The following is a 22,377-nucleotide window of genomic DNA, read 5'->3' on the forward strand; positions in this document are numbered from 1 at the left end:
AATAGGGAGCCAAGCATGTATAGAATTTTTCACTATATCTTCACAAATAGACAACTTTATAAAAATGTTATTTATGTAAAATGCACGGAACTAAGTAAAGTGCAAAAGTAAGAGGTGGTGGTTGATAGCATTCCTGGTCTCACTAAACAGTGAACACTAAACATGTGGTTATGTACCTTGCAGATTCCTTTTATTTTTTTCAATTGGGAATACATATAACTAGCATGAATAGTTCAAGAAGTGTGTGTGTGTGTGTGTGTGTGTGTATAGCTCAAGTCACAAAGTGGGGCAGCAATCAATGTGAAACATATTTCAGCAAAACCAAATGAATCATTTTAATTATAAATATAATAATTTGAATTTCAGAAGCATTATATTAAGAGATATTCATTTTAAAATTCAGAAATTACAGATGAACCTGGTAAGAGGTTGGCCACTATCCTTAATTGTGGTTCTTTCCCCCAAGAAAGATGTGTATCGCATCTCAGATTTTATTGTGTATATGACTCATCTGGGTATTTTGTTAAAATGCAGACTCTGAATCTGTAGAAGTAGGATGGGCCTGATAATAAGTACCCAGCTGAAGCTAATGCTACTGGTCCAAGGCCCACACTTTGAATACAAGGTTATAGAATATGTGCATTTTAAATTTCATTTACTGCCAAATTGCATTGCAAATGGCAAGATTTCATTCTTTCCATGGCTGAGTAATATTCCATTATATGTATATGTAGATGTAGATGTATCCAAATCTCCTTTATCCATTCATCAGTTGTTAGACATTTGGGGTCTTTCCATAATTTGGCTATTGTTGGTAATGCCTCTATAAACATCCAGGTGCATATATCCTTTAGAATCACTATGTTTTTATCCTTTGGGTAAATACCTAGCAGTGCAATTGCTGGGTCATAGGGTAGTTTTATTTTTAACTTTTTGGGGAATCTCCGTACTGTTTTCTAGAAAGGCTGCACCAGTTTGCATTCCCACCAGAGTATTAAGAGGGTTCCCCTTTCTCTGCATCCTTGCCAACACCCGTTGTTTCCTGTGTTGTTAATTTTAGCCATTCTGACAGGTGATATTGGAGTTTTGATTTGTATTTTACTGACGATGAGTGACGTTGAGCATCTTTTCATGTGTCTGTTAGCCATCTGTATGTCTTCTTTGGAGAAATGTCTATTCGTGTCTTCTGCCCATTTTTTAACTGGGGTATTTGTTTTTCTGCGTGTTGAGTTTGATAATTCTTTATAGATTTTGGATATTAACCCTTTATCAGATATGTCACTTGTAAATATCTTCTTCCATTCCATAGGGTGCCTTCTAGTTTTGTTGATTATTTCCTTCACTGGGCAGAAGCTTTTTATTTTGTATTTTATTTTTTATTTAAATTCCATTTGCCAACATATAATACATCATTATTAGTTTCAGATGTGCTTTTTGATAATTCATCAGTTGTATATAACACTCAGTGCTCATCACATCACATGCCCTCTTTAATGCCCATTTTATCTTGATGAAGTCCCAATAGTTTATTTTTGCTTTTGTTTCTCTTGCCTCAGGAGACATATCTAGAAAGAAGTCGCTATAGCTAATGTTAGTGCCTGTGTTCTTCTCTAGGATTTTGATGATTGCCTGCCTCACATTTAGGTCTTTCATCTATTTTGAATTAATTTTTATGTGTGGTGTAAGAAAGTGGTCCAGTTTCATTCTTGTATATGTCACTGTCCAGTTTTCCCAACACCATTTGTTGAAAAGACTGTATTTTTTTCCATTGGATATTCTTTCCTGCTTTGTCAAATATTAGTTGACCATATAGTTGTAGGTTTATTTCTGGGTTTTCTATTCTGTTCCATTGATCTATGTGTCTGTTTTTTGTGCTAGTACCATACTGTCTCCATCACTACAGCTTTGTAATATAACTTGAAGTCTGGAATTGTGATGCCTTCAGCTTTGCTTTTTTTTTTCCTTCTTCTTCTTTTCAAGATTGCTTTGTCTATTTGGTCCATACAAACTTTAGGATTGTTTGTTCTAGCTCTGTGATACCAAACTACAGTCCGAAGAGATGGTACCAACTATGATCTCATCAGCAGGATATATGAGTACTTATTTCTCTTACATTCTGATACTTATTAGTTATCACATTAAATTTGTCAATCTGATAGGTGAGATATGGTATCTATATTCATATTTCCTGATTTTAAGAAGGTTAAGCATCCTTTCATGTATTTTTTGGATATTTATACTTTCTCTTTAGTTAATTGCTTGCTCATATTTTTGGCCCATTTTTCCATTTGGATATCTTTGCCTATATTATGGGTTTATATGAATTTTTTATATATTCTGTATACCAATCCTCAGTCTATGAAATGTCTTGCAAATGTTTTCCTCTGGGTCTAATGAACAAATCCCTCCCCCACCCGGAGAGCTGTCTAGTGATCGAATGGAGGTGGAACCATTCAGAAATTACATAACTATTTGTTGGGGCAGAATTTGGTACCTTCATCAACTGCTAGTGCCTTTCTCTTTTATATTACTATAATGCGTCACGTTGGAGCTTTTCAGACTGTATTACATTTGTTTATTCCTCCACTAAACAGTGGAGCTAAGGGCAGAGGTGTGGGTCTGTGAGTCATCTCTGTGTTACCTGTACCCAACGTTGGGTCTAGCACAGAGCAGGCACTCCAAAGTATTTAGTGGGTGAATAAATGGACAGATGGCTAAATGGGTCTAGTTGCAGGATTCCTGTCAGGATCTGCTCTGCAATTTAACTAAGGTTTTCTTCGGGTTCTTCAACAAGGTGAAGGAAGAAGAATCAAACATCCATTTCTAGGACCCTTTGCTCCTAGTTAGAGGAAAATTGCCTCTGGTGGCTGGTCTTCTCTCCTTTCATTGACCTTTCAGTTATTTTGTTGCTCAGAGACTGTAATAGTACTTATAGAGCTAATACTTATATAGTGCATTCAGTGTGCTTTATATACATGAATTCATCTAGTTTTCACAATAACCATTTTCTCAGATGAAGAAACAGAGGCACAGACTCGTTAAGTAGCTTGCCCAAGATCATACAGCTAATAAATGGCAGACTGTGAACCAGCTGTTTGGCTCCCTACTCTGTGCTCCAGAGACCAACCCTAGACCTGACACAGTTGTAGGTTTTAAACAAACATTCTTCTCTTGGTTCACCTTTTCTCCTCTAGAAGTCTGCCTTTTTCAGCAGTGATATCTCAGGCCTGTGGCTTGGTGGAATTGAATCTTGTATGCACTGTTCCTCCACAGCTTTTGTCTCTGAACTTTGCATCTATCCCTGCTGGATGCCTCAACAATCCCTTTTCCCCAGGGGGACCTGGCAACCCCACCTGCCATCCGGCCAGACAAAGGATTCAGGCATTCTACCTTTAGGGACCATTTTCTCCTTGTAGCCCCCAAATTCTAATTGGCACCTCTGGCCCCAAGACTTTGCTTGGTGCTGCCATCTGGTGGGTATAGATGACCACTGACATCTCTCTCTAATGAGAGGACTCCTTGCCATTGGCCAAGATTGGTCCACACTGTTCCTTTTAATCTCCAGGTCAGGATACCCCGCTTAGAATATAATCAACTGGTAAGGATTAATGATTGGCTTTTCCCACCCTGGCATTAAAGCTTTTCTGAATGAAGGCTTAGTAATTGGTGGGATGATAGTGTGGCGGTACTTGTAGGTAAGAAGTCCTGCTTGGCTCCCCCTCAAATCCTGTGAAGAAGGTAGCTGCCTACACAAAATAAAAGACATTTGAAATCCAAAGGCTGTAGCGGGGAGACCCTATCAAGGCTCTCAAGTCTTTTTAATAGATTCTTCAACATATTCACTTTTCTCTTACAGCATGAGTAGAAGGAGACCCCAGGTCCAAATGCTAGGCATAGGTTTAAAGAAATGGGTTATACTTGAGTTCTGCTAGGTCTGCTCACATCCATTATCTGAGGAAGTTCACAGTGACCTCCTAAGGCAGGATTTATTTAAAATAAAAGCTAGGAAACACTTCAAAGTCAGATAAATGACCTAACTTGAGAATCAGAAACATCCTTCCCATTCATGGGTGATTTTTAGCAGCTTTCCAGGTTCAGAAAAGAGGCCCATATTGAGACTATGAGACTCCAATTATATCCACATGTCTGGAGTAAACTAAGCAGGGCCCAGAGCAACTGATCATTCAGACAAAACCTCAAGGACTTAATAATTATTTGTTGGATGTGATGTAATTGAACTGAGGGCTAAAAATATGATCTGTGTATTGCTTATAGGAGGGCTTCCATAGGGGGCCTTTTTTCTGGTCTTGTGACTCTAAAACCTTTGTGGGTAAAGTCCTTAAGCTTCCTTCCAATTCACTTGTTTATAACCAAGGAGTTGACAGTGTTAAGTGGAAATTTGAGGGTATGGGGTGGCAACAGCCTCTGAAACCAGCTTTCCATTTTTTTTTTTCCAGCTTTCCATTTTGAATAGCCTATCGACCAATGCAGATCACTGCACTACTGATGGTGAAGACAGACATTAGGAATAGAAAGCCAATGTGCTGGAACCCAGACAAGATGAGCACCTTGCTGCATATGGCTTTAATTCCTGTTAGCTTCCATCGGGGGAGAGCACTGATACTGGTTGGTGGAGAAACCAAGTACACTTGACCCTGGAACAATGCAGGGGTGGAGGATAGGGGGCCCTGACCCCCTGAACAGTTGAAATCCAAGTATAACTTTTGACTCCCCCAAAACTGAAATACTAATAGTCCACTGCCCACCAGAAGCTTTACCAATAATATAAACAGCCGATTAACACATATTTTGTATTATTTGTATTCTATACTATATTCTTGCAATAAAATCAGCTAAAGAAAGGAAAATATTATTAAGGAAATCATAAGGAAAGTACATTTGTGGTATTGTACTTTGCTTATTTTTAAAGATCTGCATAGAAGTGGACCCACACAATTTAAGCCCATGCTGCTCAAGGGTCAACTGTATTGTTAAACAGGAGGTTGGCGTTTGTGGAGTTGAGTTCTGGCCTGGAAGGGGAAGGACCATATCCTGGGAAGGAAACTCACCTGATCCTGAACACCCACTGTGTCTTGCACTAATTAAGGCCCTTTCTGGTGCATTCTCTCATTTAATTTTTTTTAAAGATTATTTATTTGAGAGAGAGAGACAGAGACAGAGAGAGACAGAGATAGAGAGAGCATGAGCAGGGAGGAGAGGGAGGAGCAGGGAGCTGCTCAGCAGGGAGCCTGACACAGGGCTCATCCCAGGACTCTGGGATCATAACCTGAGCTGAAGGCAGATACTTAACTGACTGAGCCACCCAGGTGCTCTTCATTTAATCTTTCTAACCACTCCCTCAGCAAGTATTGTTTACCTATGACATTTGGGGTTATTGAGCCCTAGCTATGTTTTAGAATTTGTCCAAGCTCACATAACTAAGAAGTGATGGATCTGAGATTAGAGTCCAGGAATCTGGCTGCCTCTCCAGTGAATATTCTTTGAACTGGTCAACTTGTCCGTCCCAGTGACCTTTCAGAGAGGAAAACCTGTCCTGCATTCTCTTGTTGTGTTCATCCCCTCCACAGTTACAAATTATCTGAGAGGATCGACTGAACAAAAATTTCAGGTTACACAATCCACTTTGCTTTTTTTGCCTTAAATCTTATTTTTAAAGTTGGGGCTCCCCCTCATTTAAGAATGTGAAAAATGAGAGTTGCCTCCTCTCTATCTAGCCCTGTGGTGGTTTAGGAAGATCCTGGGAAGAGATGAACTTTCACAGTTCCTCCTGGGACAGGGTGCATGGCAAAAGGAGGAATTAGACCTTTGCCATTAAGTGTACTCAAGGCTGGGACAGCCCGAGTGGCTCAGTGGTTTAGCGCCGCCTTCAGCCCAGGGCCTGATCCTGGAGACTCGGGATTGAGTTCCACGTCGGGCTCCCTGCATGGGGCCTGCTTCGCCCTCTGCCTGTGCCTATGTCTCTCATGATAAATAAAATCTTAAAAAAAAAAAAAAAAAGTGTACTCAAGGCTGTTGCTTGTAAGTTCATCTAACCAGACACAAGTCCAGACTCTTTATTTGTGAGGTGATTATATATCTAGAGAAGGGAGAGGTGGGTTTTATTTCCTTCTGGTTGTAGATTTCTTTACCTGTTTTTTCTTTTTTTTCTTTCTTTCTTTTTTTTTTTTAGAAAAAGATTTAAGTGTGTGTGTCATCTTCTCTCATACATATGGACACATACATACTCTCCTCCTCTCTTCTCTTCCAAACTCCTTTCCAGCTATGGTAAAGAGAAATCTTCCAGTTGGTGTCATAACATGTTTTTGAGGTTTTGTAAGCAAAGCCCTGGTGGATCAGCTGATGGCTGATGGCCATAAAGTGTCCCTTCTTAGGTTTTGTGCCCTCCCCTTTTTGAAGAGAGGTTCTTTAAATCGAGAGACAATCCCTTGAGAGACCGACCCTGAGTAGTACTACTACCATGGCAGGTTGGGGTGCTGGTGTACAAGGTGGCCACGCAGCAGGCTGCCTCCCTGACTCTCTTCAGGCCAAGCACATGCCCCTACAGATGGAGAAGAGAATAGGAATCTGTGTTTTAGAAAGTCTTTGTTTAGACCATTTCTATTCAGATGCTGAGAAGAAGTGACTTCAGCAGAAGGGGACGATATGAATCAGTATATTTGCTCTCCTAACAAATAAAGTAGTGTCAGCCGTTAGAGCCCGGCCGTGTCCCTTGGCTGTTAGTCACAGCTCGGTCCTCTCTAACATCAGGTGCAAGCAGCAGGCCCAGCGACTTTACAGTTCACGGCATAATTCCACGCTGGCCTCTGTAGACTTCCCCTCGCCCCCCCCCGCCCCCCGGGGGGGGGGTATTTTGTGCAGGATTTCCCTATGCCCTGAGATGAGCCTGGTCCCCCACGGATGAGGACTGGGTTACAGGCCACGCTTCTGTCCTGGGAGCTGTGCGGATTTAAAAAAAAAACAAAAAACGAATCTAGACAGGGACACAACTCTTCCGGGGGTTTGGTGGAGACGGTGGTGCAGAATCTTGCAGGAGGTGCCTGGGTGGGTTAGCTCCGTTGGCAGATGCCAAGTCTGGGGACATCCAGGAGGCAGGCGGACGGAGGGCGCGGGACAGGGGGAGGTGGAAGTGAGGCTGGGGAGGAACTGGGCCCCCCCACCGGGCCCGGCCGAGGCCAAGGCTACTCCGAGGATCCGGCCCAAGCCTCCCCGGCCTGCGGGCTTCCCGGCCACCAGGGAAAAAGGGAAGAGGGGCCGGCGCGCGGGGGGGTCGGGGGGGGCGAGGGCGACAAGCCCCGCCGCGGGGCGCTGAGCCGCGTGACCCCGCGAGGCCCCGTGGTGGCCGCGGGGGGGGGCACCTGCGGGCCTCCGGGGACCCGGGGTCTGCGGGTGCGAGGCTCCGGCGCGCCCCAGGAGGGCGGGAGCCGGGGGCGGCCAGCAGGTGGGGCCCGGGGGCCGGACTCCGCCCCGCGCGCCCTCCGCGTTGGTCGGCGGCCGCCCAGCCCCGGCCCCTCTCCCGAGCCCGAGCGCGATTGGTGGCGGCGCTTGTCGCTCGGAGGGGCCGGGCCGCTCGCTCCGCCGCTCGCTCCGCCGCCCTCGCCGCCGCCGCCGCCGCCGCCGCCGCCGTCCTTCCAGCAGCGCGGGCCGGACGGACGCACGGACGGACGGACGGCCGGGGCCCCGCGCCTGGCGATGGGCAGCGGCGCGCCCGCGGACCCGGGCTGTGGCAAAGTTTCCCGGCGCGCCTGTCGGGGCGCGCGGCTGCCGGCCACCCGTGACCGCTTCCAGAAGGGGCTCGGAGGGTTTTAATTTGGGAGGAAAAAAAAAATCCACCCCGTTTCCTTTGTGAAGCTCCCTGTCTCCGGGTGGCCAGCGGCGGGAGCTCCAAACTTGGGCACGGCGGCTCCGCGGGCAGCAGCCGGCTGCGGAGGACCTCGGCCCGGGGCCCGGGCGAACCGGGGGGCGTGCGCGCGGGGCGGCGCGGGCGCGCGGCGAGGAGGGTGCCCCGGGAGCTCTATATGGAGGAGGGGGCCCAGGATGGTGTGCACCAGGAAGACCAAAACTTTGGTGTCCACTTGCGTGATCCTGAGCGGCATGACCAACATCATCTGTCTGCTGTACGTGGGCTGGGTCACCAACTACATCGCCAGCGTGTATGTGCGGGGGCAGGAGCCGGCGCCCGACAAGAAGCTGGACGAAGACAAAGGGGACACCCTGAAGATCATCGAACGGCTGGACCACCTGGAGAACGTCATCAAGCAGCACATCCAAGGTACGGGCGCCCCGGGAAACTTGGGCCGCCCGCGAGGCCCGGGAGCGCTGGGGCGGGTGCGCCCCGAGCCGGCGGCCGCCGGGGGTGGGGGTGGGGGTGGGGGTGGGCGGGGGGTGCGTGTGCGCCCTCGCGCGCGTGGAGACCCCCCTGCCCGCGGCGCCGCGCGCTTCTCCGGGGCACACGTGTGTGCGGCTCGCTGGCGGTGTGGGGGCGCGCTGCGCACGTGTCCACATGTGCCTGAGACTCCGGGCTGCTCGCCGGCTCTCGGGATCACGCAGAGGTCCGGGCTCAGAGTGTGCGTGCGTGAGTGAGTGTGTGTGTGTACAAGGCAGAGCGGGCGCGGGCCGCCCGGCTCATTCGGCCCCGGCAGGGGCCCAGGGCGAGATGCTCGCGCGCGGCCCCGGGCTTTGGCATTTAGGACCTGCGGGACAAGCCGGGCCCGGGAAGCTTGCGTAGACCCAGCCCCGGCCCCTAATGTGCGCCTTCGGTAGGCGGTTGGCAATGCCGGGGTGGGGGTGTCTGTGGCTGGGGGTGCTGCTGGCACCTCCGGCGCGCCCCCACCCCCCCCGCCGCCCGCGGGTCCAAGACCCTCTCCAGGAGCAGGTGTCGACGCGCGGAAGACGCACAGGAGCCTGGCGCTCGGTCCACTGCGGCGGCGCATCCGCCCAGGACCCAGAGGACCCCCCGCCCGGGCCGTGCCTCCCCCGCGGGGCCCGGGAAGGCCCTTCCCTCTGGTAGCTCCGCTCCCAGGCCCGGGAGCCGTTGGGGCGGAGCACACGGACTCGCGCGAGCGGGGCTGGAAAGGCTGCGCCGGGCGGTTGCGCCCCGTCCAGGCCAGGGCCGGGGGCCGGGGGGAGGACGGGGGACGGGGTACGGGAGCTCTCCCCCGGCCACCCCGTCGGGTGCGCGGTCAGCGCAGGGGGTGGAGAGCTGGGGCTCCGCGGGGCACCGCGCCGGTGTGCGCGCCGCCCGCGTCTCGCCCGCTGCCACTTGTCTCTGTTCACCGCCCCGCTCCCCCTGCTCTCGCAGGGTGTGAGCAAAGGCAGGGAGCCGTGCTCACCAGCCAGGCTCTGGGGCCACTGCCCGGCAGGCAGCCCTCGGCACACACCTCGTTGAATGGAAGGCTTTCTCCTCCGGGAGCACTCCCTTGTTTACACCTGGGTGTCTGGGTCTGGCTGCTGCCCCAGGTGCCCCAGATTTCCATTCTCAAATGAATATGTTTTGCTCTGGAGCCTTGCTCAGGCTCCTCTTTGCTTTGGAAGGAAAGTTGTCCCAGAAACTGCAAATGTCACAAAATGCCGGGGTAGGGATAGCTGCTCTGTCGACAGTTGGTAGGTTTCCACACATGTTCCCAGGGAAGGGTCAGGAGAGGGCAGGAGAGGTGTTCGCATCCCTTGTGCTTTCCAACTGATGACTTCAAACCAAGCCAGGGGGCTTGGGGCCACTTCCTAGCAAAGGAGACCCTTGACAGCTTCTCCTTCATACCTGCCTCTGCCTCTCAAATTGGCACTGGGCTTGGCAGACCGATTTATCTATCTGATGGCTCCTGTTGCTGTTGTTTCTTACTTTTTTCCATCCCATGGGTCTGGACCGACAATTAATCAGCAGTACAAGTACAGTGTTTGCCCCAGGGTGATTCAGAACGTTTCCAGGGAGATGTAAGACCATACCTTACTTTGGCGTTTCCAGTTTACCCACCGATTTTGAGAGATTTTCATTCACAGATTCTGTGTGTGTGCGTGTGTGTGTGTGTGTGTGTGTATTCCTGGAAAATGGTTCTCTTGCGCTTTCCAGTCTGCTCAGGGAGGAGGCCAGCGAGGTACTACTTTGGGAAGCAGTGAGGACACATTGTTAACCCATGAGCTCATCACAGAGTAGCCCCTATCATGTTGAATGTGGACCATGTCACATGATTTATAAGGCTCTACATGAAAATGAGCACAGTGCTGAAGCTGAAAGGAACCTTTGTGATTCTGTTCCCAGGAAACCTTATAACTATGCATTGTTCTGGACTTTAAAATATTTACCTGAAAAAATTGGGAGAAATAGGAAGCAAAGACAGAACAGGATTCTTAAGCCATGGTCGGCCCAGTTCTCTTATTATATGTGCACTGACTGTATTAGGACTCCTGTGGATATTTAGAAATGACCAGAGTCTACCAGAGTCTGAGGACAGAAAGGCAGAAGCCACAACCTGTAGAGATGTGGGGAAGGGTCAGTGACTTGGGGGGAGACTAGAGAGGAGGCAGGTAGAAGGCAGAGATTACTTGCTTGGCTGTGCCGTGATGGTATAGTGATGACTAGTGGCAGCTCCCCCACTGGTGCTGGAGCCATCCAGAGCTAGGATGTGGGGAATTAAGTAAACTTAGGGATTTACTTGATTTGAGTAAGAGGTCTGTTAAGTTTGAGACTGGCCAAGTGCAGCTCTCTGGAGGCAGAGGGTGGGAAAGGACAGTTGGACTCTTGTACTTGGTGATGTGGACCGTTCACGTGTATTCCACTGTCACGTTTCCTCTAGTCAGTACAGCTTTATGAGCAATCCAGTTTAGTCTGCTGAGCTGGGGAAGTGGAGAATAAAGGATAATGTTAACAGCTGAAAATTATATAGCACCCATTAATGTGCCAGGTAGTATTCTAGGTGCTTTATGTATATCGACTAATTTAATCATCACAACCCTATGAGATAGGTGATATTAACTCCATGTTACAGATGGAGGGAGTCTATGATTTGTCTAGGGTCACATCACTGGTATACGGTAGTTTAAGGATTTAAACCCAGCTTATGTGGCTTCTTTAGAGTCTGTGTTCTTAACTGCATACCATACTGTCTCCTTAGAGGGCCAGCAGATCAGAGGGGGAGCAGTGCTCCCCTGGAGTTACTTGATGTTGGTAGTGGGTGTCAGAATGAGAGGCTTCAGAGGATGGCCGAGGAATGATGAAGTCACAGCCTTCCCACTTTGAGACTCTTCCATAGATAAACTTGGGAAGCTCTGGGTTTTATTTATCTCATGCTGAGAGGCAGAGGTTACGTTCACTAAAAAAGCGTTCATGGAACACCCAGGACAGTTCCTGGCACATTCTACAGAGCGTAGGTGTTGGATAGATGAATGGATGGATGAAAAAGTACACAGTGTGGATGCCCAGTGCACCGGTTAGTCATTAATGAAAGCGTTTCCATTCTCAAATGAATATGTTTTGCTTTGGAGCCTTGCTCAGGCTCCTCTTTGCTTTGGAAGGAAAGTTGTCCCAGAAACTGCAAATGTCACAAAATGTTCAGTAGGATGTTCCATAGGACTTGCAATTAGAAGAGGCTTTGGAGCATCACCCTAGAGGTCTGTTCTAGTCATGACTGAAAAGTTTATTTTCCTCTTGGGGGTTGCAGTGATATTTCATTTTAATTTGTTTTCTGATTGAATGATTTAATTAGATGGTGGTTGACAATCTCTTGGGAATGTAAATTGCAGTTTTGAGAATTTTTTTAAACCAAATCTATGGTAAACGAGAGGGTGGATAGCTCCAGATTTCAAAAATAGCATCCTGTTGGGTTGGAGACGCAAAATATGTGTTAATACAGGTCCGCTCTTTGGAGGAGATAGATGGAATTGCTGGTGAGGGAGTGAGGGGGATGAAGCAGAGGGTGTGCTGGAGCTGTGTGTCGGGGAGCTTGGGAAATGGCAGTGGTGGATCAACTCTTATTTTGGAAGTCCAGCGGAACCCAAACAGCTTTCTCCTTTTCTTGGTTAGTACCTTTTCGAATCTGTAAAGAACATGTCAATATTAAGGAAAACATTGAAAAATGTATAAAACTGTTGGGGATTTACTCCAAAGATACAGATGCAATGAAACGCCGGGACACCTGCACCCCAATGTTTCTAGCAGCAATGTCCACAATAGCCCAACTGTGGAAGGAGCCTCGGTGTCCATCGAAAGATGAATGGATAAAGAAGATGTGGTTTATGTATACAATGGAATATTCCTCAGCCATTAGAAACAACAAATACCCACCATTTGCTTGGATGTGGATGGAACTGGAGGGTATTATGCTGAGTGAAGTAAGTCAATCGGAGAAGGACAAACATATGTTCTCATTCATTTGGGGAATATAAATAATAGTGAAAGGGAATAGAAGGGAAGGGAGAAGAAATGTGTGGGAAATATCAGAAAGGGAGACAGAACATAAACACTCCTAACTCTGGGAAACGAACTAGGGGTGGTGGAAGAGGAGGAGGGCGGGGGGTGGGGGTGAATGGGTGACGGGCACTGAAGGGGGCACTTGATGGGATGAGCACTGGGTGTAATTCTGTATGTTGGCAAATTGAACACCAATAAAAAATAAATTATAAAAAAATAAAAAATAAAAAATAAAAATAAAACATTAAAAAAATAAAACTAAAAAAAATGTATAAAACTGCCTCTCAGTCATTCTACTCTAACCCAACTATTTTGCATTTTGAGCATTCCCTTCTAACTTTGCCCATCTGCCTTCCTATTTAAAAACAAAGGTGTAGTCACGGTTTGGACGTAATTTTATGTTGTGCTTTTTATTTGGCTTACTTCTTGTTAGAAGCATTTTTTCATGTTTGCTACATAGTTTTTTTGATCCAGTCTTTATGTATTGGAGACCTAATATGTACCAGGTAGCACACTGGGGAGCACATACATTGAATCCAATGGTGAATCAAGGCAGTCTTGGACCTTGTCATAGTAGATTTGTTTTTAAAGGGACAGTAAAATCCCTCTTATTCAACACAGTTGGGGCTTAAGTTAGTTAACAGAAAAACTCGGCAAAGAGGAGGATAAAACAAAACATTGCACACATGCATTACATATTTTATTTTTATATTATTTTTGAATGTGTTGTACATTCATTTGCCAGCCTTTTGATGTTAGGGCCAAGTCTTTGTCTTTGGGCTGGGTGGGCCAATTGCCTTTCTGATCATAAACCACTCCCATAATGTGCTGCTTACAGAGACTGATTTCGAATTCTGTTTTCCTTAAAATTCCCTGAGAACTTATAGATGCTTATGAAGCAATCTCCGTGTAGTAACCTAAATTTTTATGACTTTTGCCTTGTCCTTTGAGGTGATTTTGCTCACATGCAATCTGACTGCTGTGTAAGTGACAAGCTTTATAAAGTCTTTCCAAAGCAGTGAAATTAATTTTCTTAGAAACAACAACTCTCATCTTCTTAGCAGTCATATTCCATTGGTTTATAGAATATGTAATTAAATTATGCTGTTACGATGACAAGTACCAAGAGTATAAACATATTTGGGAGCAAACCCAGAGGACTGTTGATAAGCATACAGCTCAGTTGTTAGCTGGAGACGGGAGTGGAGTTGAGGTGAGAGAGAAAAGCTGGTACAAAGGGACTAAAGCTTCCTGAGGCTTATTATCCAGGGAGACTGAAGGGGGGCTTCATCTGGAGAGGTGACTAGGGGAGGGTTTTTAAAGAGAACTTGTACTGTATTTTTAATGATTGCATAATATTCCACCATCAATATACCATTATTGATTTAACCACTTCCCCATTATTGAACATTGACCTTTCTACTATAATTAACACAGAAATAAACATCTTCACCTCACTCTTCTTCTTCTTCTTCTTTTTTTAAAAGATCGTATTTATTTATTCATGAGAGATACAGAGAGAGAGGCAGAGACACAGACAGAGGGAGAAGCAGGCTCCCTGTGGGAGACCCGATGTGGAACTCGACCCTGGGACCCCAGGATTACACCCTGAGCCAAAGGCAGATGTTCAACCGCCGAGCCACCTAGGCATCCCTCACTCTTCTTTTGAACTATTTTTAAGGATCTATTTCTAGAAGTGGAATTACTACTGACTCAAAGAGTATGAACATTTTAATGAAAGAATGTTTTCAAAATCTTTCTACATGGCCACCAGCAATATATTATGTTACCGGTTTCATAGAGCCTGGTGGATCCTGTTATCATTAAACTTATTCCAGGTAAATATAATCACTGTCAAATGTTCTTTTGATTTGTACTCCTTGGATTACTGTAGAACTTAATATCCTTCCCCTACCCCTGTTTGTTTTTGCCTTGTATTGTGTCTTCTGCCAATTTTTCTCTTGGGATATCAGTGTTTCTGATTTACGTAGATCACTAAATAAATAAATAAATAAATAAATAAATAAATATAGCACATATTCTATGTTACATACATAATTTTTTCTTTACATAGATGATATAGGGCAGTGATTTTCGCATTGTGTTCCCAGGAGCTCCAAGCTTCTAGAAGGTTGGATCCAGGACCTGAGAAATAAAAGGGTCAAGTGAAGTCTCCTGGGACCCCTCCAAAACCCACCCACCCCTCTCCTTGCAATCAGTGTATCTTCTTCATCTGTCTTATATTTGGTGTTCTGTAAAATATTTTTAAAAAGGCTATGCTTCTTTTCTAAAAAAATGTTGAAAATTGCTCTTTTGGGAGAAAAAGAAAGATCAGACTGTTACATTTTTGTGAGGGATGATGGTAGCATAAAGAATTCAAGAGAGTAAACAAATCTAAAAGGAAATTGAATTCCTGGGTAGTGTTCTTATAATATCTATTTACCCTTCTGAATACCATGATTAATAATGTATTACATTATATGACTAATTTCCAAATCCATTATCTTACTTCACTGAGTGAAGATCATCCCAACAATGGGAAAAATGGATTATTAGGTGCTTTTTGTTTCCTAAAAGTTTGTTAGGCATATTATTTGCATATTAATGTACATTAGGTCCGTGAAAACATGTTGCTCACTATTATTACAAACCATATGTGGTCCCTAAAAGTCAGAAAATCCTACGCCTGGATGTTGGGAGGTTTTTTTTTTTTTTCCCCCTTTCTTTTTGTTTCCTATAGCTTTTGGATGTCACCTCGAATTGGTTGGTGTCCTTCTCATCTTATTCCTGACTTGGCAGGGTTGTAAAGAAGAGGATATGATGTTTGCTGAATACTTGGAGTTTATTTGAGGAAAGGGTGTCATTTAAATGGTAAAGCTATTTGTCCTTCGGAATGAACTGTGGCATGTGAAATTATATTCGTAACAGTGATTGATATTTTGAGAGAGTGCAAAAGCAGGATTAGAAGTTGAGCCCAATTACCTTTATTAATAGCCCCAGACCACATCTTTGTGGAGTAGGAAAACCTTGCCAAAGAATACAACTTCTTCCCATGGCCAAAGAATTTTCATTTTTATCCAGAAGTGTGTAGGCTGTAAAATAAATGAATTTCACATTCTTTCCCACTCACTTGACATAAATTGTTATTTGCCCTTGATAAGTAGGTTGATGTAGAATCTCAAGGAGAATTCGGAATGAAATGGAGAGCCACAGTCTGGTTTGTGAGGGCCTCACAGGTCAGCTTCAGTCACTTGAGTTAGGTTGGTCTGTGTTTTTCCAAAGGTATCTATGGGATTCAGAGCCACATACAAGGTTACTGGACCATCTTCATTATCAGCCTAGAGAATTTCACTTCACTTCAAGACTTCACTTGACCCTTTTATTTCTCAGGTCCTGGATCCAACCTTCTAGAAGCTTGGAGCTCCTGGGAACACAATGCGAAAATCACTGCCCTATATCATCTATGTAAAGAAAAAATTATGTATATAACATAGAATATGCGCTATATATATATATATATATATATATATATATATATATATATATTTATTTAGTGATCTACGTAAATCAGAAACACTGATATCCCAAGAGAAAAATTGGCAGAAGACACAATACAAGGCAAAAACAAACAGGGGTAGGGGAAGGATATTAAGTTCTACAGTAATCCAAGGAGTACAAATTAAAAGAACATTTGACAGTGATTATATTTACCTGGAATAAGTTTAATGATAGCAAGATCCACTTGGCCAGCTGAGTGGGTTATTGCCTTGATTTGGGGCCTCGAGGGTCTCTTTGGGACTGGTGTCCTTTTTCACTGCTTAGGTTCTATCCAAGACGCTAGGACAGATGACTGCCCTGGGAAGAAGCATATAGGAAGGCAGTCTAGCTGGAGGTGATATCACCCAGAAGGTCCTTTGGGGGAAGCACCAGGCTGAGTGAGTGACGAATGTAGCCAGAAGGTAGGGAGATGGGATTTGGGGAGAAAGAGGATTATGCATGAAGATGGAGGGACAGAAGTCCATAAATGTGAGATGGGCATCTGCAGTAGAGGGCCAGGGACGGAGTGGGGTAGGTCTGCTGGTGGGTGATCCAGACAAAATGAATGCTGGCCTGCACTTTTTAGGCTGGCCTTGAGTGTCTCCCTAGGACTGGAGGTTCTTGAATTGGCTAGAGATTTGATTATTCTGTGGTGCCTACAATTGTCAGCTTCTCAAATCCCACTCTGCCTTTGGTGTCAGGGTCAGCTCCATTCCACACTGCAGTATGTGAGTAGAGAAGTGCTTGATGGTTTCCCTTTCCTCACACACATGCCTTCACATGCAGGGCACACGCCCTGGGGCAGGGCCCGGAAGAAGCATGTCCCAACATGGTGCATTCATTCTCACTTTAGCCCTTTTTCTCCCCCTCAAGAAAGTGTATTAGCATGCACGAGTATGGGATAACTTTGAAATCCCTTCAACTTATTAGTTAAACCTAATCATTCATATGTTTTGCTACTTAAATTATTGTTAATAACAAATTACTGCACAACTGTTCCAATGTAAAATTTGTTGTGGTGGTGATTGAAAACAACTGCTGTTCTGGACTCTTATGTGTGGGTCTGTGTACTTTTTAAGGACCCAACTGAGTGCAGCCAACTGGAACTTTGAGCAAGAGCATTCCTGATTATGTGAACACAAATGCTTTGGTAGTTTTTCTGACTACATGGTAATGGATTAAAATATATTTCTAGGACATCCCAGTGGGTATGGGGTTCTGATGTAGCTCTTTCACTGCCCAACATTCAGTGTCAGTTTTGTGAAGGTTTGCTCTTGGGAGATGAAACTGCCTGTAATGAAGCTTTCTAAAAGCCCTAAGTGTCCAGCCCCAGTGAGATGGTGATGGGCTTCCTGTGTAATGCCACCACTGAAATGGTACTAGAGCCAGCAGGCATAGTTCTCTGGGCTATGTTTTGTTACTATCTCCCATCAAGAGGCCACAAAAGCACTGTGTTTGGGAATATCCAGAGAAGTGGCATCTGTACCCTTCTCCTTGGGGCAGATGGGAACAAGGAGAAATGATGCCTGAAGGAGAGGCTTAGGGCCAACTCTTTGGAATGAATGGGTTCATTCCACCAGTGTCCAGAGTTTAAGACAGAGGTGGAGCACCTTGTTTGAGGTTCTTGGGTATTGCATTTTAAGCAGTGGGGACTTGTATGCCTTGCCCATCCATCTCTGTCCCCTGGGACAGGCCATTAAAGGCCATTGAGATCCTAGAGGAATGGGAACGTAGTTCAGGGACCTGGATAGGACAGGATTTGAAACCTGGGCTAATAGATGTCATGCTAATGGCATCTGGGACTTAGAAGAATAGCACCAAAATTGCTTGAGCCAATGAATATAAGTGTAAGAAAGCTAAGAAGGGATTTGAAGTTCCCGAAGTGACAAATGAAAATCCCAGCCAAATCCTTGGTTTATTTTAAGAGCAACAGGCATATAAAGTATTGAAGATTGATTGTATCAAGAGGCACAGAGGAAGAGAATTCCTGTGTGTCAGAGACTGGGCTAGATGCTGTCCATATGCGGTTGCTTTTTATCTTCACAACGTGGAGGAAGAGTTTTAGAGATGAGAACACTGGGGCATAGAGACTTGAAGAGTTTGCTCAAGGTCACACAGCTGATAGCGGTGGAGATGAGGAGGGAAACTTTTTCTAACACATTTTTCTCTACAGAAGAAAAAAAAAGTGAATATCAGAGAGAGGACCGGGAAATCATTTTATCAAAGACCACGTTCAGGTGTAAGCTCAGATGCCTCATCAGGTCAAGTGGGAGGCTCGTGGGTGAGGGCGGGGAGCCAGGCAGGTGGCTTGGAGTGTCCTTGTGTAGGTGAGGAACCTCGAGGTTGGGTGCCAGAGGCAGAGGGCCTTGCCCTGGAAGGGTGAGTGTGGTACTGCTACAGAGGCCTTGGAGAGCCCTTTCTCATGGATCATTGTGGATCTCCTGGGATCATTGTAAGCCCCCAGGGACTTGTCCTATGGGAGAAGCAGAGTGTGCCACTGTAAGCTAGAGCTCATTGCAGTTCCACATGGGACTTGGGAGCACTTACCGTGTGTCAGGTGCTGTGCTGTGTGCGTTCTTGTTCACTGGCATAGTCATGTGTCTTCCAGGGTGATCAACTTGTCCCGTTTGCCCAGGACTTTCCCTGTTTTAAAACTGTAATGCCCAGGTCCAAGGAGGCCCCTCAAGCCTGGGCAAACCTGGATGGTTGGTCACCCTTATCTTCTCACACTGGTAAGTTCTGTTTAATGGCAACTCCTAGCATCAGGACAAATAGCCCTTTTGATGGCACCATATCTGGGTCTTCTGCTTTCTACTCTTGAACGTTGACTTTGTCCAAGAGTGTAAAGAGGACAGTGAGGGTCCCAGCAGTCCCTGCCCCATTCTCCCTGCCCTCACAGGCTGCCTCCTCTCTCCTTTGTCATTCCTCCCGCCCCGGCACTCTGTTTTTTTAGCTGTCTGAGCCTCTCAGGATTTGAAAAGGAAAAAACAATTGCTGTAAAGGAAAGCTCTAATAAAGTGGTTTGGGCACAAAACATCAGCAGCTCTTTATTTGCCCCAAACAGTAGGAGTCTGTATTAATAACCTTGTGAGTTATATGCTGGGAAGTTAAAAGTAAGCAAAAATCTTACTTGAGATCCGCAAATGTGACTTTATTCCTTTATTGAACTAATCTCTCTTCCTGTTTATGCTGGTGACATTTTCTATTATCCATGTGGAAGATCCTTCTTGATATTCTGCTACAGATTTATTTGGCTCTGCCTTGGTTAGGGTCCCAGAGCGAGGGGCTTTCTGGTTTCTTCTTTTTGTAGTTATGATGCTTGGTGTTTATGTGGTTCCCGCCTCAAAGGATCTTGACAAACGGGACAGGCTTTGTCTAATTAATCATCATAATATTTCCCTGATGGGACAGAAGGAGCTATGGAGGAATGGGAGGGGTGTAGGAGAGACTTTAGACCTGCCTCTCAGTTGTTTAAGGGCTTGGAAAAGCGAGTCTTTTAACATTTTGGTTTCTTCCACATCTAAATCTCAGCTTAATAATAAACCGATCCTCTGATTTGCTTTATTTTCCAAAAGACTGCTTGGAGGAGAGTTTACTACATCGGGATTATGACGTGGACCCTCCAAGTCTATAATTGGGCCAGGCTTTTAAAAATTATTTTACTGGAATCTAGAGATTCATGTTAGAAGGGAAATCCAGTGGAAAGTGGATAAAAGAGACTGTTACCAATGATTCAAAAATTGGAAAAAGGAACCGGTGAGGAAGGGTTGTAGAAACAGGCCTGCACTTGTTGGGAGAAGAGATGGGAAGAGGAAGAGAATTAATGTTTGCTGAGCGTCTATTAGGTGCTAAATGCTTTGCACGTGTTACCTCGTTTTAACCTTGCAAACAAGCCACCTCGTGGGATGTTGTCCCTCCCTCTCCCCCCACCCATTCTACAGAAGAGGAAATCAAGGCTCAGCAACTCTAGTTAACTGTCCAAGGTCACACAGTTACTACGAGATAAAACCCTATTTACTCTACAAAGCCCCCTTAGTAAGGGGCCAGAGATCCTCTTGCTTTTCTGATCTCGATGGAGAGAAAACAGGCTTATCTCTTACTTTCAGCAGAAAGGTTGCAGATGAGACTGAAGAAGGAGTCATGAGAAGCGAGGCCAGGAGATGGGTTACCAAGTGACTGTTTTGCAGGTGTCCTTCCCTGGAGACACAGGAGGATGCCTGTGCCAGCAGCTGCCCGGAACTGAGCTCAGGAAGGCTGCGAGAGGCTCCGGGTATGGCTCTTCGAAGCCAGCAGTATCGCTTTCTTCAGGAGATGACTTAGTGTGAATAAGACCATCCCTTCCACTCACTCAGACCCAAGGTTTTCGGGAGGGTCCTCCAGGCTCAGAGCATGAGGTCAGTTTGGGGACCGTGGAGGGGACTGGTGCAGATCTGTCCAGGTTTGCCAGGAACTTCCCATTGAATTGAGGCAATGGGACTTTCAGGTAAAGTATATGTAGTGATGGGCCCCAGCTCTGTGGGCAGATACACGGGAGGCAGACACCAAGGCTGGCACTGTTCACTGGGCCCTGATGGGGTGGTGGGGCTGGGGGGCTGAGATGGCTGGGGGAAAGTGCAGACCTGCTTCCAAGTTCCGGTTCTTCTCCAGTATGGCTGGGCAGTTGACAGTGACCTGGGAGGTACTCCTGGTTTCTGTTGGTCACATGCTCAGACCAGCATTTATTGGGTACCTAGTAAGTGCTGAGGATATGTCAGTGGAACAAAGACAAAAATACAAGGAGTCACAATTAAATGAGATGGTCAGGGGCTCTCCTGTTGGGAAAGACTTGGAGAAAGTTAGGTGTGAACTCTGTCTCAGAGGAGAGATTTCCAGGTGGAGGGAACAGCCAGCGCAAAGGTCCTGGGGTAGGAGTGTGCCTGGTGTGTCTGAGCAACAGTAGGGTGGCTAGTGTGGCCAGAGCAGAGTGATCATGGGAGAGAGGGGTGGCAGTGAGGCCAGAGAGGGGCTAGTTGAGAAGCAGGTTGTACTGTGGGAGGAATGGAGAGCCATGGGCAGGGGTGTGCAGAGGAGCCCAGCTTTTAAAGGCGTTAATCCAGGCTGTTCTGTGGTTATTTCCTGAGCACTTCTCATGGGCTTGACTCTGTACCAAGCATGTCGGGAGATGACAAAATATACAGGACATGGCTCTTTCCTTTAAGAAGCTCATAATGGAGCCAAGAGGACAATACAAGAAACAGATGAGGAGCTTTTTCAAGCTAACTAGTGTAATGAGGGTTAAAATTGAATTCTAGAAGAGTGCATTGTCTGAACGGACTTCCTCGAGGAATGGAGACTTATGACACATCTTGGAGGAATGAGGAGAGTTTAGAGGAGTGGAGTAGGGAAGATTTGGAGAGAGGAAGCTCAGATATTAAGTGAAACCAGCAGTTACCTGAGCCTCTCCTTTAGCGTAGGAAAGAGTGCTGGCAGTCAGTGCCTGGAATCAGCACTGCTGTTTACAGGCTGGGTGACCTTGGGCAAGCCTCTTTGCTGTCCTGTGCCTCAGTTTCCCCAGCTATACAAGTGAGGGCAGTTGCTCCTTAAACCCTGCAGGGTTGTTGTGCTGATGAAACAAGATGCCAGGCAGGAAAGCACCCCCGCCCTGCCTGTCCCCAGGGTCAGCATGAGGGCAGGAAGCACATTCTTTTTTTTTTTTTAATATTTTATTTATTTATTCATGAGAGACAGACACACACACACACACACACACAGAGAGAGAGAGAGAGAGAGAGGCAGAGACACAGGCAGAGGGAGAAGCAGGCCCCATGCAGGGAGCCCGATGTGGGCCCAAGGCAGACGCTCAACCACTGAGCCACCCAGGCGTCCCTGCAGGCTCCCTCCTTCCCTCTGTCCTTCCTTTCCACTATCTTTCCTTCTTGGAGCTTATGTAGAAAATATGATCAGTAATATATTTTTCTGGTCGAAACAGCTAGGAGAGCAGGTTTGAAGCCTGTTTTGGTGCCATTAGACATGATGTGGGTGCTAAGACTTCCCCAGTTACATCCAGCCTGAGAAGGTCGGAAGTGAGCTTATGGGGGAGGCCAGACTAATGCTATTGCTCAAGTGTCTCAGACAGCCTCGCCTACTGCTCTGAAATTCTAAGCCTGCCAGCCTGGGGACCTGTTCCTGTTTGTAGAGAAAGATTTGTTTTGTAAAACCCACTTGGCATTGCAGTGGGCAGCGGACCATGCAGGAATGTGCTATGTTTGTAGGAAGCTTGGCTGGTGGAAGAATTATGCAAGGTGCCCGGTTACCTGGCCAGAGTCTCATTTCCCTGGTGATGCAGGAGAAGGGGCTCTTTCCCCAGTGGCAGAAGGAGAGTCTCCTTGAAGACAGACTTGGGTTTTCTTGTGTTTCCACCTCCCGACAGACCTGGAGCT

The 22,377-nt window shown here is 46.2% G+C and overlaps 1 protein-coding gene across 3 annotated transcripts in view; it reads left to right on the forward strand.

The window, feature by feature from the left end:
* The first annotated feature begins 7,689 nt into the window (after nucleotides 1–7,689).
* Nucleotides 7,690–22,377, forward strand: part of GALNT18 (polypeptide N-acetylgalactosaminyltransferase 18) — a 337,820-nt gene continuing 323,132 nt past the window's right edge. The window contains exon 1 of one of the 3 annotated variants that reach the window (XM_072794063.1): nucleotides 7,690–8,290. In XM_072794063.1, coding sequence (XP_072650164.1) covers nucleotides 8,037–8,290 — 254 coding nt within the window. In that variant the 5' untranslated portion in view covers nucleotides 7,690–8,036. The remainder of the gene's footprint in view (nucleotides 8,291–22,377) is intronic. The other 2 variants (XM_072794065.1, XM_072794064.1) reach the window with 2 other exon arrangements.

This window comes from Canis lupus, chromosome 23 (assembly GCF_048164855.1).
Source record: "Canis lupus baileyi chromosome 23, mCanLup2.hap1, whole genome shotgun sequence".
Classification (NCBI taxonomy): domain Eukaryota; kingdom Metazoa; phylum Chordata; class Mammalia; order Carnivora; family Canidae; genus Canis; species Canis lupus.